Source organism: Cucurbita maxima, unplaced genomic scaffold, assembly GCF_002738345.1.
Source record: "Cucurbita maxima cultivar Rimu unplaced genomic scaffold, Cmax_1.0 Cma_Scf00047, whole genome shotgun sequence".
NCBI lineage: Eukaryota > Viridiplantae > Streptophyta > Magnoliopsida > Cucurbitales > Cucurbitaceae > Cucurbita > Cucurbita maxima.
Genome location: NW_019272063.1, coordinates 935,087 through 951,501, shown reverse-complemented (window position 1 = coordinate 951,501; position 16,415 = coordinate 935,087). Strand labels below are relative to the sequence as shown.

The 16,415-nt window shown below is 37.0% G+C and overlaps 3 protein-coding genes across 5 annotated transcripts in view; all 3 read left to right on the top strand.

Annotated features, from left to right (window-relative positions):
- Positions 1–686: 686 nt before the first annotated feature.
- On the top strand, positions 687–8,487 carry LOC111470677 (phytochrome B-like). 2 transcript variants are annotated; one of them, XM_023116248.1, is made up of 5 exons: positions 687–3,221; positions 3,285–4,098; positions 5,126–5,419; positions 6,440–6,554; positions 8,111–8,487. In XM_023116248.1, the coding sequence occupies exons 1-5, from the start codon at positions 1,145–1,147 to the stop codon at positions 8,213–8,215; spliced, it is 3,405 nt and encodes a 1,134-aa protein (XP_022972016.1). In that variant the 5' UTR covers positions 687–1,144; the 3' UTR covers positions 8,216–8,487. The 2 variants fall into 2 exon arrangements, with proteins under 2 accessions (XP_022972016.1, XP_022972017.1); XM_023116249.1 differs by lacking the exon at positions 8,111–8,487 and having other exon boundaries at positions 687–1,310; positions 1,728–3,221; positions 6,440–6,756.
- Positions 8,488–9,159: 672 nt separating this feature from the next.
- The window catches only part of LOC111470678, a 7,267-nt gene continuing 11 nt past the window's right edge, over positions 9,160–16,415 (top strand). Inside the window, exons 1-16 of one of the 2 annotated variants that reach the window (XM_023116251.1) lie at positions 9,160–9,532; positions 10,252–10,446; positions 11,587–11,661; positions 11,796–11,963; positions 12,236–12,399; positions 12,919–13,137; positions 13,303–13,429; positions 13,619–13,807; positions 14,001–14,087; positions 14,181–14,335; positions 14,719–14,838; positions 15,240–15,465; positions 15,622–15,681; positions 15,752–15,925; positions 16,003–16,112; positions 16,194–16,415. The exon at positions 16,194–16,415 is cut by the window's right edge and continues 11 nt beyond it. In XM_023116251.1, coding sequence (XP_022972019.1) covers positions 9,335–9,532; positions 10,252–10,446; positions 11,587–11,661; positions 11,796–11,963; positions 12,236–12,399; positions 12,919–13,137; positions 13,303–13,429; positions 13,619–13,807; positions 14,001–14,087; positions 14,181–14,335; positions 14,719–14,838; positions 15,240–15,465; positions 15,622–15,681; positions 15,752–15,925; positions 16,003–16,112; positions 16,194–16,359 — 2,433 coding nt within the window. In that variant the 5' untranslated portion in view covers positions 9,160–9,334 and the 3' untranslated portion in view covers positions 16,360–16,415. Of the gene's footprint in view, positions 9,533–10,251; positions 10,447–11,586; positions 11,662–11,795; positions 11,964–12,235; positions 12,400–12,918; positions 13,138–13,302; positions 13,430–13,618; positions 13,808–14,000; positions 14,100–14,180; positions 14,336–14,718; positions 14,839–15,239; positions 15,466–15,621; positions 15,682–15,751; positions 15,926–16,002; positions 16,113–16,193 lie in introns of both variants that reach the window. The other variant, XM_023116250.1, reaches the window with a different exon arrangement.
- Positions 11,074–16,415, top strand: part of LOC111470680 (transcription factor bHLH147-like) — a 15,898-nt gene continuing 10,556 nt past the window's right edge. Inside the window, exon 1 of the mRNA XM_023116253.1 lies at positions 11,074–11,086. The gene's annotated coding sequence lies outside the window, so the exon portion shown is untranslated. The remainder of the gene's footprint in view (positions 11,087–16,415) is intronic.

The following is a 16,415-nucleotide window of genomic DNA, read 5'->3' as shown; positions in this document are numbered from 1 at the left end:
GTAGGTGGCATGTAGAATCATTTAAGCTCGACATGATCAATTTTGTTGGTGAAGTGATTCGAATCTCAAGCAAGTGTTATTGCGTTGAGATATTTGATCAAACAAGAATCATACAAGCTAGACATGATTGATCTTGCTCGTTGAATGATTCGAATCTCAAACAATGTTCTTGCCTTGAAATATTCGATCAACAAGATAATCCGAATCTTACTCTCATTGTCGTGATTTCCACGTAGTAGTGGTTGATGATGGACAGTAATTATCGGAATAGTAAATTGAACTTTAAATATTTAAAATCAAAACGTAATAAAAATAGATTAAAATATTTTGTTAGACAAATTTTTTAATAGATTTATATTAAACATTAGAATAAAATAAAATGAATTTAATTATAATAATTAAATGAGTTAAAATTTCAATTTTATATTTAATAAATTTATATCCATCTAACACGATAATTTATTTTATTGACATTTTTAACCTTTAAATTAAAAATTTTATAAAACTATTTATAATAACTTTATTAGCAAAAGTTGAAGCTTATAATTTCATCCAAAAAGAAGTTTAGTTCGGTGTTTAAAGAATAAAAGTGGATTTTAAAAAGCTGTTAATTATTACCAGCTTTTCTCTTTATTTTCAGTTATATATATCATAAATAAATAATAATAAATACAAAAACACGACTCTCAGCTTCCATGGATTTCACAAGCACACAGCTCTGTTGATGAACAGAGAAGCGAGAGAAGCCAGAGAATGGAGAGAGAGAAAGCAGCAGAAAAGAAAAAGAGTCCTCGAAGAACAAATTAGGATTTTCTTCTCCTTTTTCGGAATATATATATATATATCTATATATGTATATATGTATTTCAAATACTGAAACAACACTCCGGTATTGCTAGTTCGTTCTTTTACGTACGACTGAAAGCTCTCAATTCGTCAAGTTTTTTTTTAAGCACCTAGTGATGAGTGTTTTGTTGTTCTCATTTCTATGAACTGATTTTGGTTTTGTGAATTTTGATCTCTCGTTCTTCGTCGGAGAATCGTGCTTTCTCAGCTCCGGCGCCGCTGTGTACTGAATTGAGAATCCATGGTTAGGATTTGAGGAATTTGTGAAAGTTAGTGGAAGTAAATCGCCGTCTGAAAAATGGTTTCGAGTAATCGGGGGACGAATTCGCATCAGCAACAAGCAGAGTCCTCGAACACGAACACGAACACGAGCCATATGCGATCTAATCGTACAGAATCCATCAGCAAAGCCGTAGCGCAGTACACCATCGATGCTCGTCTTCACGCAGTGTTTGAACAGTCAGGTGAGTCCGGTAAATCTTTTGACTACTCACAATCTATCAGAACCTCGACATCTGTGCCGGAGCAGCAAATTACTGCTTATTTGTCGATGATTCAAAGGGGCGGCCATATCCAGCCCTTTGGATGTATGATAGCTATCGATGAGGCAAATTTTCGGGTTATTGCTTATAGTGAAAACACTAGGGAATTGCTTGGTCTTACTCCTCAATCAGTGCCAAATCTTGAAAAGATAGAGATTCTCACAATTGGGACTGATGTACGGAGCTTGTTCACTTCCAATAGTGCAATTTTGCTTGAGAAAGCATTTGGGGCTCGAGAAATCACTTTGTTAAACCCTGTTTGGATTCATTCTAAGAATTCTTTGAAGCCATTTTATGCTATTTTGCATAGGATTGATGTAGGAATTGTGATTGATTTAGAGCCAGCAAGAACGGAGGATCCTGCCCTTTCTATTGCTGGGGCAGTTCAATCGCAAAAGCTTGCAGTGCGTGCAATTTCTAAGCTACAAGCACTCCCTGGTGGAGATATTAAACTGTTGTGTGATGTTGTGGTTGAGAGTGTTAGGGAGCTTACTGGATACGATCGAGTTATGGTGTATAAGTTTCACGAAGACGAGCACGGTGAGGTTGTGGCTGAAAGCAAGAGGCCTGACTTAGAGCCATACATTGGATTGCATTATCCTTCTACTGATATTCCTCAGGCATCGAGGTTTTTGTTTAAGCAAAACCGTGTTAGAATGATTGTCGATTGCCATGCTTCTCCAGTTCGTGTAATTCAGGCTGCAGGGCTTATGCAACCTCTTTGCTTAGTGGGTTCGACTCTTCGTGCCCCCCATGGCTGTCATTCTCAGTATATGGCCAATATGGGCTCCATTTCGTCGTTAGCAATGGCGGTTGTTATCAATAGTAATGACGATGAAGCTATTGGTGGGAGAAATTCAACGAGGCTTTGGGGTTTGGTTGTTTGCCACCATACTTCGGCTCGGTGTATTCCGTTCCCCCTCCGGTATGCATGTGAGTTTCTAATGCAAGCATTTGGACTTCAACTTAATATGGAATTGCAATTGGCTTCACAGTTGTCTGAGAAACATGTTTTGAGAACTCAAACTCTTTTATGTGACATGCTTCTTCGTGATTCCCCAACTGGCATTATTACTCAGAGTCCAAGCATCATGGACTTAGTAAAGTGTGATGGGGCAGCTCTTTACTATCAAGGGAAGTATTACCCTCTAGGCGTGACGCCAACCGAAGCCCAAATAAAGGACGTCGTGGAATGGTTGCTAGCTTTCCATGGAGATTCAACTGGTTTAAGTACAGATAGCTTGGCCGATGCTGGCTATCCAGGGGCAGCCTTGCTTGGTGGTGCAGTTTGTGGAATGGATGTTGCCTATATCACCAAAAGGGATTTTCTCTTCTGGTTCCGATCGCACACAGGAAAAGAGATCAAGTGGGGCGGCGCAAAGCATCACCCAGCGGATAAGGACGATGGTCAAAGAATGCATCCACGTTCTTCGTTCAAGGCATTTTTAGAAGTAGTAAAATCCCGTAGTTTACCGTGGGAGACTGCAGAAATGGATGCTATTCACTCATTGCAGCTTATTCTTCGAGATTCATTCAAGGATAACGCTGCAATCAATTCGAAAGCCGTTGTGCATCCTCAACTTGGGGATCTCAACTTGCAAGGGACCGATGATCTCAGCTTGGTTGCTAGAGAAATGGTCAGGTTGATCGAGACTGCAACTGCTCCAATCTTTGCTGTAGATGTCGACAGCCGTATCAATGGATGGAACGCTAAGATAGCCGAGTTGACTGGGCTTGCAGTCGAGGAAGCTATGGGGAAATCCCTAGTTCGTGATCTCGTGTATAAAGAATCTGAAGAAATAGTCGACAAACTCGTTTCCCGGGCTTTAAAAGGTAGGTAGCTCAGTTACTTATGGAGCTTTTTTGGCATATATCATAGTTGTTTTATAAATGCAGGTGAAGAAGAAAAGAATATAGAGATAAAAATGAAGACATTTGGGCGAGATCCAGATGATCAAAGACAGCCAATTTTTGTGGCTGTCAATGCTTGTTCTAGCAGGGACTACACTGATAATATAGTAGGCGTTTGTTTTGTTGGTCAAGATCTTACCTGCCAAAAAGTGTTCATGGACAAATTTATTAGCATACAATGTGATTATAAAGCCATTGTTCATAGTCCCAATCCTCTTATCCCTCCAATATTCGCTTCGGACGACAATACGTGTTGCTCGGAATGGAATACCGCCATGGAAAACCTCACCGGATGGTCCAGAGAAGACATAATTGGAAAAATGCTAGTAGGGGAGGTTTTTGGAGATTGTTGTAGACTGAAGGGGTCAGATGAATTGACCAAATTTATGATTGTCTTGCACGGTGCAATTGGAGGGAAGAACAATGAAAAATTCCCCTTTTCTTTTTATGACAAAAAGGGGAAATTTGTGCAGGCTCTCTTGACAGCAAATAAGAGGATGAATATGGAGGGGCAGATTGTTGGAGCTTTCTGCTTTGTTCAGATTGCCAGTCTTGAATTGCAGCGAACTCTTAGAATGCAGAGGCAACAGGAGAAGAACCGGTTTGTAAGGATGAAAGAGCTGGCTTACATTTGCCAGGAAGTGAAGAGTCCTTTGAGCGGTATACGCTTTACTAACTCGCTTCTGGAGGCTACGGATTTGAGTGAAGATCAGAAGCAGTTTCTGGAGACCAGTGTTTCTTGTGAAAAGCAGATGTTAAAGATTATAGAAGATATGGATTTGGAAAGTATTGATGATGGGTGAGTTGTTCTTTTAACAATTATCTATTTGACATCGTGAGGTCATACGCCGGTTGGAGAAGGGAACGAAACATTCTTTATAAGGGTGTGGAAACCTCTCCCTAGTAGATGCTTTTTAAAACTGTGAGGTTGAAGGCGATACGTAATGGGCCAAAGTGGACAATATCTGCTAGCGGTGGGTCTAGGCTGTTACGAATAGTGTCAAAGCTAGACACTAGGTGGTGTGTTAACAAGGACACTGGGTCTCTAAGAGTGGGTGGACTGTGAGGTCCCACATCGGTTGGAGAGGGGAACTAAACATTCCTTATAAGGGTGTGGAAACCTCTCTCTAGTAGACGCGTTTTTAAAACTGTGAGGTTGATGGGGATACGTAACGGGCAAAGCGGATAATATCTGCTAGCGGAGGGCTAGGGATGTTACAAATGGTATCAGAGCCAGACACCGGGTGGTGTGCCAGCGAGGACGTTGGGCCCCCAAGAGGGGGTGGATTGTGAAGCCTCACATCGGTGGGAGAGGGGAACAAACCATTTCATTCCTTATAAGGGTGTCGAAATCTCTCCCTACTAGACGCATTTTAAAACCGTGAGGCTGATGATGATATGTAACGAGCCAAAACGAATAATATCTGCTAGCGGTGGGCTTGGGCTGTTACAAATGATATCAGAGCCAGACATCGAGTGGTGTGCCAGTGAGGACGCTGGCCCTAAGAGGGGGTGGATTGTGAGATCCCACATCAGTTGGAAGGGAAACAAAACATTTCTTATGAGGGTGTGAAAACCTCTCCATAGTAGATGCGTTTTAAAACCGTGAGACTGACAGCCATACGTAACCGGCCAAAGCGGACAATATCTGCTAGTAGTGGGCTTGAGTTGTTACAATCATAGTAATTTTTATGCTAAATTGTTTATTTTATGCTCGAACTTGCTACCTTTCTCCCGTGCTTTTTTGGATTTATGTAAACCATTCTCCATAGTCAATAACATGTCTTGAGAAGAGTAGCTAATTTTCTGATTTGTTTTGGAATCAGTACAATGGAGATTGAGAAGGGGGAGTTCTTATTGGGAAGTGTTATTAATGCTGTTGTTAGTCAAGCGATGTTACTACTCAGAGAAAGAAACTTACAACTGGTTCGTGATATACCAGAAGAAGTAAAGACTATGGCCGTATATGGCGATCAAGTGAGAATTCAACAGGTCTTAGCTGATTTCTTGTTGAACATGGTGCGTTACGCACCGTCTCCGGAAGGCTGGGTAGAATTACGTGTCTGTCCATTCCTGAAGCAAAACTCGGATCGACTTTGTCTCGCACACACCGAATTCAGGTACTTTAATGTTCGATCATTCTTACAATATGCTTGAGCTGAAGATATTGTAAGTTGGACAAAAAGCACATGATGTAAATGTTAAAAATCACGGACGTCTATAATGGTATGATATTGTTCATTTCGAGCATAAACTCTTGTGGATTTGCTTTTGGTTTCCCCAACAAGCCTTATACCAATGGAGATAGTATTACTTACTTATAAACCTGTGATCTTTCCTTAATTAGCCAATGTGGGACTCCCTCCCAACAATCCTCCTTTTGAACAAAGTATACCATAAAGTCTCCCTTGAGGCCAATGGAGTCCTCGAGCAATCTCCCCTTAATCGAAGCTCAACTCCCTTTTTTGGAGCCTTCAAACAAAACACACAATTTGTTTGACACTTGAGTCACTTTTGACTACATTTTCGAGGTTAGCCTCCCCTGAGACGTATGGAGCCCTCAAACAACTCCCCCTTAATCGAGATTTGACTCTTTTTTTTGGAGCCCTCGAACAAAATACACCATTTGTTTTGACACTTGAGTCACTTTTGACTACACCTTCGAGGCTAGTCTCCCCTGAGGCATATGGAGTCCTCGAAGAACCTCCTCTTAATCGAGGCTCAACTCTTTCTCTAAAGCCCTCAAACAAAATACAGAATTTGTTCGACACTTGAGTCACTTTTGACTACACCTTCGAGGTTCACAGCTTCGTTGTTCGACATTTGAGGATTCTATTGACATGACTAAGTTAAGGGCATGACTCTATATCATGTTAGGAATCACGAACCCTCCACAGTGGTATGATATTGTCCACTTTGAGCATAAACTCTCATGACTTTGCTTTTAGTTTCCCCAAAAGGCCTCGTACCAATGAAGATAGTATTGTTTACTTGTAAACTAACATCTTTTCCTTAATTAGCCAACATCCAACTCCCACCGAGCAGTCCTTAATAGTAAATGCATAGTTATTATGTTTCCTTGTTTCAACAATAGCATTAGTTTCATAAGCAAATGGCTAACATATGTTACTATGATGAAGGATTGTATGCCCTGGGGAAGGTCTACCTCCTGAGTTGATCCAGGACATGTTTCACAGTGGCGGATGGGCGACTCAAGAAGGATTAGGGTTGAGCATGTGCAGAAAGATTCTGAAGCTCATGAAGGGTGAAGTCCAATACATCAGAGAATCTGAAAGATGTTATTTCTTGATCACTCTCGAACTCCCTTTAACAGAGAGAGCCCCCGGCGACGTCAGTTAGCTTCTTTGACCATATACTCGTGTAGTTTTCCAGCCATTGTTTATGAGCATACTAGTCGTCGTCGTCATCGTCATCGTCGAAGCCATGTGATATAATTGGTAGGTGAATTAAGGTTGTTTATGCTTGAGCTGAATTTTCCACTCAAGAATTGTTTTGTTTAGTCTTGTTTATGTACATCACAACGTTGGGTAGATTATTTTTGCTCAGGTCTGTTAGACGAACACGACTCTCCACAATGATATGATATTGTTCACTTTGAGCATAAGCTCTCATGGCTTTGCTACATCACAACGTTGGGTAGATTATTTTTGCTCAGGTCTGTTAGACGAACACGACTCTCCACAATGATATGATATTGTCCACTTTGAGCATAAGCTCTCATGGCTTTGCTTTGGGCTTCCCAAAAGGCCTCATACCAATGGAGATTATAAACCCATGACCATTCCCTAAATTAATCGATGTGGGACTTTCATCATCCAACACCTCCCCTCGAACAAAGCAATCTATTGGCACGGCTAAGTTTAGGGCATGGCTCTGATACCATGTTAGACGAACACGACTCTCCACAATGGTATGATATTGTCCACTTTGAGCATAAGCTCTCATGGCTTTGCTTTGTGCTTCCCAAAAGGCCTCATACCAATGGAGATTATAAATCCATGACCATTCCCTAAATTAACCGATGTGGGACTTTCATCATTCAACAAGGTCTTGTAAAGTGGATAATTTGTTTTTTTTTTTAATATTTTATGAGTATTTAAGCTTTTTAAAGTACATTACATGGTCAATAAAAATATATTAGTTAAATTAAAATAATATATAAAAGATCAAAAAAATTAAAACATTAATAATTAATTAATTTTAGAGCCATTATAATAATAAATATAGAAGAGATTTTGATTTTTTTTTGTTCGCTCAGACAAATATTTTAAAAAAATATATATATATTTTTTTTATTTTAATTACAAACTCCAAACAACCCACCTTATATAAATCTAAATTTAATAAAAGAAAATGTCAATTTATCTAAATTCACAAGATTTTCCAACATTTTTTTTTTGTGAAAATGTAAAATTTATGTTATAATAGTCCATTAAAGCATATATATTGGTAGTTAATTAATTGAATTAATTTTACTGGTTTTTAAAATAATTTTTTAAAAATATTTTAGAAAGTTAGATAATATTTTGTTTATGTTAACTTTATATTTGAATTATTTTCATAAATAAATTTGTTTATATTTGTTCAGTCAATTTTATTTTATAAAATAATTACCGGAAGGAAATTAAATGAAGAAATATATTTAAAGTTTTTTTTATTTTTTATATTTATTATTAAAAAAAAGTTGCATGTAAATACAATTTAATAAAAGTTTTTATTATTTCGATTAAATAACCAATATATAAATCATGTCGACGAATTTCCTCAGTTCAGTTCGCGTCCACTGGCTNCTCATGAAGGGTGAAGTCCAATACATCAGAGAATCTGAAAGATGTTATTTCTTGATCACTCTCGAACTCCCTTTAACAGAGAGAGCCCCCGGCGACGTCGGTTAGCTTCTTTGATCATATACTCGTGTAGTTTTCCAGCCATTGTTTATGAGCATACTAGTCGTCGTCGTCATCGTCGAAGCCATGTGTTATAATTGGTAGGTGAATTAAGGTTGTTTATGCTTGAGCTGAATTTTCCACTCAAGAATTGTCTTGTTTAGTCTTGTTTATGTACATCACAACGTTGGGTAGATTATTTTTGCTCAGGTCTTGTAAAGTGGATAATTTGTTTTTTTTTTTTTTTTAATATTTTATGAGTATTTAAGCTTTTTAAAGTACATTACATGGTCAATAAAAATATATTAGTTAAATTAAAATAATATATAAAAGATCAAAAAAATTAAAACATTAATAATTAATTAATTTTAGAGCCAGTATAATAATAAATATAGAAGAGATTTTGATTTTTTTTGTTCGCTCAGACAAATATTTTAAAAAATATATATTTTTTTATTATTTTAATTACAAACTCCAAACAACCCACCTTATATAAATCTAAATTTAATAAAAGAAAATGTCAATTTATCTAAATTCACAAGATTTTCCAACATTTTTTTTTTTGTGAAAATGTAAAAATTATGTTATAATAGTCCATTAAAGCATATATATTGGTAGTTAATTAATTGAATTAATTTTACTGGTTTTTAAAATAATTTTTTAAAAATATTTTAGAAAGTTAAATTGATAATATTTTGTTTATGTTAACTTTATATTTGAAATATTTTCATAAATAAATTTGTTTATATTTGTTCAGTCAATTTTATTTTATAAAATAATTACCGGAAGGAAATTAAATGAAGAAATATATTTAAAGTTTTATATATATATATATATATATATATATATATTTATTATTAAAAAAAAGTTGCATGTAAATACAATTTAATAAAAGTTTTTATTATTTCGATTAAATAACCAATATATAAATCATGTCGACGAATTTCCTCAGTTCAGTTCGCGTCCACTGGCTCTGCTGCTAATCAATTATCTAACCTCCAATTCTAACAATTGATCGTCAATTTCTTGATTTTCTTTCATGTTTATGGAGACGTAATCGCAGCGTCAATCGCAAACCGAGCAGTCAAAGAAGAAAGGATTCGGGAATTGCAGTCGGTTCTCAGTTCCATGGCTGCAGAATTGAACTCAAGCTTATCATTATATGGTTGTGTTTTTGTTTTCGCATTGCTTGCAGTTCCATTGGAGTCGGCAGCTCAAGCTTTCAGGAGAGATCCGGGACACCCTCACTGGCATCACGGAGCCTTCCATACCGTCCGTGATAGTGTTCGACATGATGTTCGTCGCATGCTTCATTCACGAGCTGAGGTATTTCTCTTGCTGTATATTCTTCCATACCATGATTCCGCATCCTTGATTCCGTAATCGTTTACTCGAATGAAATGCAGTGGCTATGATTAGATTATCTTTGTCGCGCTCGCTAATGCTCCCGTTTGGGATTTGAACGACGTTAGAATGATTAGGAGGAATAGAGAGTTTCAGATTTGCGCGTTATGTGCTCTCTCTCTTCTTTCCTCCTCAATGTTTTCGATTGAAGGCATTATTTGCTGTCTATCAAACTCGAGTACGTACAATCTTTGGCTATCATGGAGGAATGCTGTTCATGGAATCAAGATAAGGACTCACATTTGAATCCATTTGTCGAATTGTGGGAAGGTTGTCCTCGTTGATAGGTCTGCATTGTTGTTATCCTTTGTAAGGGAGTAGCAGTGACCTTGATCATCTTTTGTGATCTTATGATTATGCTTCGGTAGTCTGGACTTGTTTATTTTAGTCCTTTGACATCAGCATGGATTGACCTATACCTCTTAGTGAGTTTCGACGTGTGACTTGTAATTTTTCGTTAACTTTTTATTGCTAGTTGCCTTGGTTCTTCATAACTCGTGAACTATGAAATATTATGATGCATATTACCCATTTACAAAAATAACTAAAAAATTAGAACATGTTTTATTATGATTGACAATCTCATTTCAATGTATAGGTTCTCTACTGCTCATGTAGAAACTAATAAAAGCATTACACAGGTTCCCTTTCAGGTTCCACTTGAAGTGAACATTATCCTTATTGGTTTAAATGGCGATGGAGCCTACCGGTACTTCGTAGATTCACACAAGCTACAAGAGTTTCTGAGAGACTGCTTCCCGTCTCATAGGCCATCATGTCTTGAGACTGGCGAGCCCATTGACATTGAACATCATATCATATATAATGCATTTCCTGTAAGTTTCATTTTTATTTTGTTAAGTAACTCACATTCTTACAAGACTTTGATTTATATTTATTAGACTATAGCTCCCTTTGCACTTGACTTCATGTTTTTGAACTGATAACTTCCCGAAAGTTATATCTTTATTTTTATTGATTAAATACAAGCATGCTTGGTAAGTCATACTTCAATTGTAACATATTTCCTCTTTTAGGGTCTTTTCCCTATCCATTCCTAGCCCAGTAATCCCAATAGTAAGGCCTTCAAAATCTTTAGAAATATAGAATTTATTTATCTGTTACATATATATAGCATGGTCTGCCAAAATCAGCATATGTTAGGTATCACTAGAGTGCCTTCTATGCCTAGATAGACCATGAACTAGATCTGAATCATTCTTAACGTATCCATAAGTAGTGATCGATTTTCTTTCATCATCTGGGTAGAGATCAAAGTTCTTGAACAACTGATGATAGGAATACCAGTTATAGTGCCTGTTATCCAAAGAGGAATCCTTTCCGTGGCTATTTTCCCACTTCCATTTTCCTCCGCTTTTCATCAAGTGGTTGCCATAGAGATAGAAATAGTCATAGATAATTATGTGATGATATACTTCTAAATGGGATAAGATAATTCATACTCAAATGGAGGAGGTCATAGAGAAACTCTTTTTATTTCCTTCTTTTGAACTTAGTGAAGAACCTCATCTCCTTTGTTAAGGACAAAGTGGGAATTCATTGAGAAAAATGAAAGAGATACAAGTCCGTACAATAAACAACTCAACAAAAAACAAAAGGTTGAGAGGGAGTCGAAAAATAACTGTAGAACTCCAATCCAACCAAATCAAACTAGGATTATAATTACAAAAGAGCCTATCAATTGACGCCCACAAGGAGACATTAAAACTAGCCCCCTTCATAACCCCCTCACACGATTTTTCCGCCTCTCTAAACATCCTGTTATTCTCTCAAAATCTAGACACCCCAAACAATTGCAAAAAAACTAGTTCGCCACTTCACTTTGCTTTTCTCTCAAAAGGCATAAATAAATCTGCTTGCACTCATCAATTTGAAATGATACTTTTCATTAATGAATATTGTATTTTTGTACAAAAAGCTCTTTAGTTTAGCTACTATATTTTGCACTGCAACAGGCAGGTCAGGCTGAATTGATAGCTCTTGAGAAAGCGCTGAAGGAGACCATGATTCCTGCTGGAACTGCAAGAGAGGTGCAAATAAAGCTTTGTGCTGCTATTTTCTTCTTCTTCCTCCTCTTTTTTTTTTTTTTTCTTTTTTTAATATCTTTTTTATGTAGTTTTGGGGAAGTTTGTTAACATTTATTTTTGTACACATACATTTCCAGACTGATTTTGGAAGGGATGTTCCTTTGTTTGAGGTTGAAGCCACAGCCGTTGAACCCGTGTTTCAGAAGTTATATTCCTATATATTTGACACGGAGAATGAGGGATATGCTACTGCTGAGAGGGATAGACTAATGCCAATTGCCATATTTCTTGTCAACTTTGATAAGGTTTGGTGACTTTCTCTGCATCAAAACTTTCAATACAAATTTTAGGTGACTTTGTCTCCTTGAGAAAGAATAAAATTTTCAATAAATTTTACATTTAATATTCTTGTCTCTGTCAGATGAAGTGCTTTTTTCTTTCTTTTTGTTTTCCTTTGTTGTCTCATGGAACATCCTTTTCATTTGTTTGTGAAGATCTACCGTCCTTAAAATTTTTCTTTCTACTGTCATCCTTTGTTGCTTTAGTTTCATTTTGTGTTTTACCGTCTCTTTACCAGGTCAGAATGGACCCCAGACATAAAGAAATCGATCTTGATAGTTTAATGCATGGGAAACTTGACCAGCTAAATGATGAAGATATGAAAAAACAAGAAGGAGATTACATTTATCGTTATCGATATGATGGAGGAGGAGCTACTCAAGTTTGGCTGGGCTCTGGCAGGTATTGTTTGAAAGTTCCCTGATTTGGATAACTATGGTTTGTTTTTGATATATTTGGGGAGTCTTGCTGTTTCTATGTGGTTTCATTGCAAATTGTAATAAATTAATTATCAAGTTTAATTTTATTTATGTTTTTTTAGTGGTTAAGAACTATCATTAAACACAGACAAGCTTAGTGGAAGTTACTAAGTTGTGGTTGTTGATGGTATTCACATGCTTTCAGTGATTGATGTTAATAGTGGAGCTAAGTGTAGTGCTTATATACAATTTTATTTCTCAAGTGGTTGAATCCATATCATTAGACCCTACTGTGATCACTGCCACTGGTATCGTAATGATGGCTGATCAATGTGGTGGTAGGTTCAGCTTATCTTTGAGCCCGACCAGTGCAATTGTTTTTTATTTCTTTGATGATGGAATGTGCATACGTTAATTTTTTCTTTGTTGTTCAACATTGTGACTAGAGCTCTCTTATGTTATTACAGTTCTTTTAGGGTCTAACTTTCTGTGTTATATTCAGATATGCTGTGATTGATCTCTCAGCTGGCCCATGCACATATGGAAAAATTGAAACTGAAGAAGGAAGCGTCAGTTCTAGAACTCTACCACGATTGAGGAACGTGCTATTTCCAAGAGGATTTGGTGCAGCTACTGATCATTCTACCCATGATAATTTTTTGGGGCAACTTGCTGCCCTAGTATCAACCACTATTGAACATGTCATTGCCCCTGATGTCAGGTTCTCTCATTTCATCCATTTCATTTTATGTTTCCTAGTCTATTAGTTTTGTTGCCTGCATACTGCAGAAGGCTAGACCCTAGAGAAGAACTGGCTCACATGGAGTAGGAGTACTGATGGAACTTGATGAATAGTGTCTTATCCTTATCTATTCCTTGTGTGTAGGTTTGAAACTGTCGATATGATGACAAGGTTGCTTATACCCATAATTGTCTTGCAAAATCATAATCGATACAATATTATGGAGAAAGGCCACAATTACAGTATAAATGTTGAAGCAATTGAGGCAGAGGTAAGACCCTTGCATTGAATATGGTATAAAGTTCCACGAATGATGATGCTAAAACTTTTATTTATCTGAGTTAAATGGTTACAAAGTTATTCATTGTACTACTACGGAATGTTAACATCCTCTACATTTGGGTTTATGGTTTGATATAGAACACAAACCTCTTCATGTAAGTGTTTCACGTTATTTCAGGTTAAAAAGATGGTTCATGCTGGGCAAGAAGTAGTGATAATTGGTGGTGCACATTTATTACATCGTCATGAAAAGCTGGCCATAGCTGTTTCAAAAGCAATGCGAAGCCATTCCCTACAGGAAACAAAGAATGATGGTCGTTTTCATGTTCATACCAAGACGTATTTGGATGGAGCTATCCTTAGAGAAGTAATTGTTGTCGTTTTATCAATACAGAACTTGACCATTTTGTTTACCTGATATTGATATTGTTCAGGGAATTCAATCTACTATATGGTTTACATGGACTAGTTAAGTAGCTTCCATGTAACAGCGTGACCATTGGACATTTTTAGCATTCTCGTTGATGCTATTCAGTGAATAATTGGTAAATTTGTTTCAGGAAATGGAAAGGTCCGCTGATGTGCTTGCTGCAGGTTTGCTTGAGGTGGCTGATCCATCTTTATCTGATAAATTTTTCCTTCGCCAGGTTAGCATAAAGGTTTGTTGTTAGCATATTGTGTGGATTGAAATATTTCACCAGTGAACTTAAGTTTAATGATCTATATTTGGCGTCTAACAGCACTGGATGGATGAAAGTGATGTTTCAATTGATTCAGTACTGAAACACAAACCTCACTGGGCTACATATCAAGCAAAATTTAGCAAGAAGGTGAAGAAAACCGAAAAAAAGCCGGGGGATTTGCATCGAACTTATGGAACTAGGATACTTCCAGTGTAAGCAACTCAAACTCAGGTTATAAAAGAGGGTTTTGAGAGGGAGAACGGGAGAAGTGTAAGGATTAAAATCAGCTCTTAAGAGATCGGCATAATATTTGGTATTTTCTTATTTTTATTACCCAAGTACACTTTTTTTTTTCTATTTAAAGGTAATCCTTTTATCCTAACGTCTGCTCTCATGCTTGAAATAGATATAAATAGAAATGAAAAAGAAAAGACAAAACATACTTCTGGTTTCTTGGGTATAAGTTGGTGTTAACTTGAAACATCATGTTGGTGCATTTTTAAATTATTTAATCTTGATGACTTGAATATTTTACTATTTTGACATTTAATAGTCATTAAGAACCAAGTTAATGCCATCGTTTCCTTTTTTTCAGTTTTATCCTATCATTGGCTGACGTTGATTCAAAACTCATGATGGAAGATGACAGCCTAGTTTATGCAAGCAAAGATGTTGTCATCGTACTCGAGCATCAAAATGAGAAGATACCTTTGAGGTGAGTGAAAACTTACATCATTGATGAATGCAAGTAAATCCACAATCGTCTTATTAGTTTACAGAGTGAAATCATTTACACAAACCTTCCTGTAGATATTCTTGTGAATTCCTGTTTGAACTGCAAGTAAATCCACAATCTCATCAATTCTCATCAATGAGTTTCATCTTTCTTGACAAAACATTTGAATTCTTAACTAAATTTCAAAAACAAAAACAAAAACAGTATGCTGAGCCCCGTATAAACAGTTAGTTTGGTGCTTCATCGATCCTCAACCAACTTCTCTAGCTGTGTAGTATTAGCATGCCGTTTGTGAAGTAGGGAACTTGGTGAGTTCTCTTTCCTTTTTTTACGACAGTTTACTCATTTTCAATATAGCTCAAGTTTGTTTTTTGGTGTAGATATGTTTCCGAAACACACAGAAGATATGCCGATCCATCGCAGGCACAACGTCATATATTGGCTGGGCTTGCTTCAGCTGTTGGTGGTTTGACTGCACCTTATGAGAGAGCTTCTCATGTTCATGAGAGAGCAGTTGTAAATTGGCTCTGGGCAGCTGGTTGTCATCCATTTGGGCCATTCTCAAACACGTCTCAAGTCAGTCAAATGCTACAAGATGTTGCATTGGTAAGGACAACTTATGTATCACCAAAATCCTAGGGCCCTTAAGGCCATCGAACATGATTGGCGTTTGAGAGATAGTTGCCCTGCCTTATCTGATTTATTGGTATCATTGCAATTTGCTGAATCATGTTTCCCGTTTTCGACCTCCTTCCCCGACAGAGGAACATAATATATGCACGTGTAGATTCAGCTCTTCACCGAGTCCGAGATACATCAGAGGTAACTTAATTTACATCTGACATTCTAATCTTGGATGAGTTCAGTTTGATCATTGTTTATTTGGTGTCAGGCTGTCCAATCCTTTGCAGCAGAACATCTGAAAACTCCACTTGGCGAGCCGGTAAAAGGAAAGAAGAACAAGACAACAACCGATCTATGGTTGGAGAAGTTCTTTAAAAGAACCACCAACTTGCCCGAACCATTTCCCCACGAATTAGTCGAACGGCTCGAGAAATACTTGGATGTAAGTCGCTTAACATGTCGATGATACTACTTTCAGTAACCAAAAGCTCTTCACATTATAACCGATTCATAAAACAGAACCTCGAGGAACAGCTCGTGGATCTGTCGTCGCTATTATACGACCATCATTTACAAGATGCAGATTTGAACAGTTCGGAAATATTCCAGAGCTCCATTTTTACACAGCAGTAAGCTACAATGGTCTTTAGAGTTTTGTTGAATTGTAGCATGTAGGCTTCATAATAATATGATGTGTGTGGATGGTGTAGGTACGTGGATTATGTGTTGATCGAAGAGAGAGAGAAGATGAAGTGCTGCAGCATTCAGTATAAATACCCAGTGGAGTCGTCTCAGAATTTCATGTATGGAGGAATTCTTCTAGCTGGGTTTGTAGTTTACTTTCTTGTCATCTTCTATTCATCACCGGCCCACTAACTAAAACTATTTATAATATTTAAACACGTTTCTCAACCAATAAGAATTTAGATAAT

Excerpts from the sequence above, each read along its gene's own strand:
- LOC111470677 (XM_023116248.1), top strand. The coding sequence starts at position 1,145 with ATGGTTTCGAGTAATCGGGGGACGAATTCGCATCAGCAACAAGCAGAG. Across the intron at positions 4,099-5,125 it reads TTGGAAAGTATTGATGATGG|TACAATGGAGATTGAGAAGG; the intron begins GTGAGTTGTTCT and ends TTTTGGAATCAG. Across the intron at positions 5,420-6,439 it reads CTCGCACACACCGAATTCAG|GATTGTATGCCCTGGGGAAG; the intron begins GTACTTTAATGT and ends ACTATGATGAAG.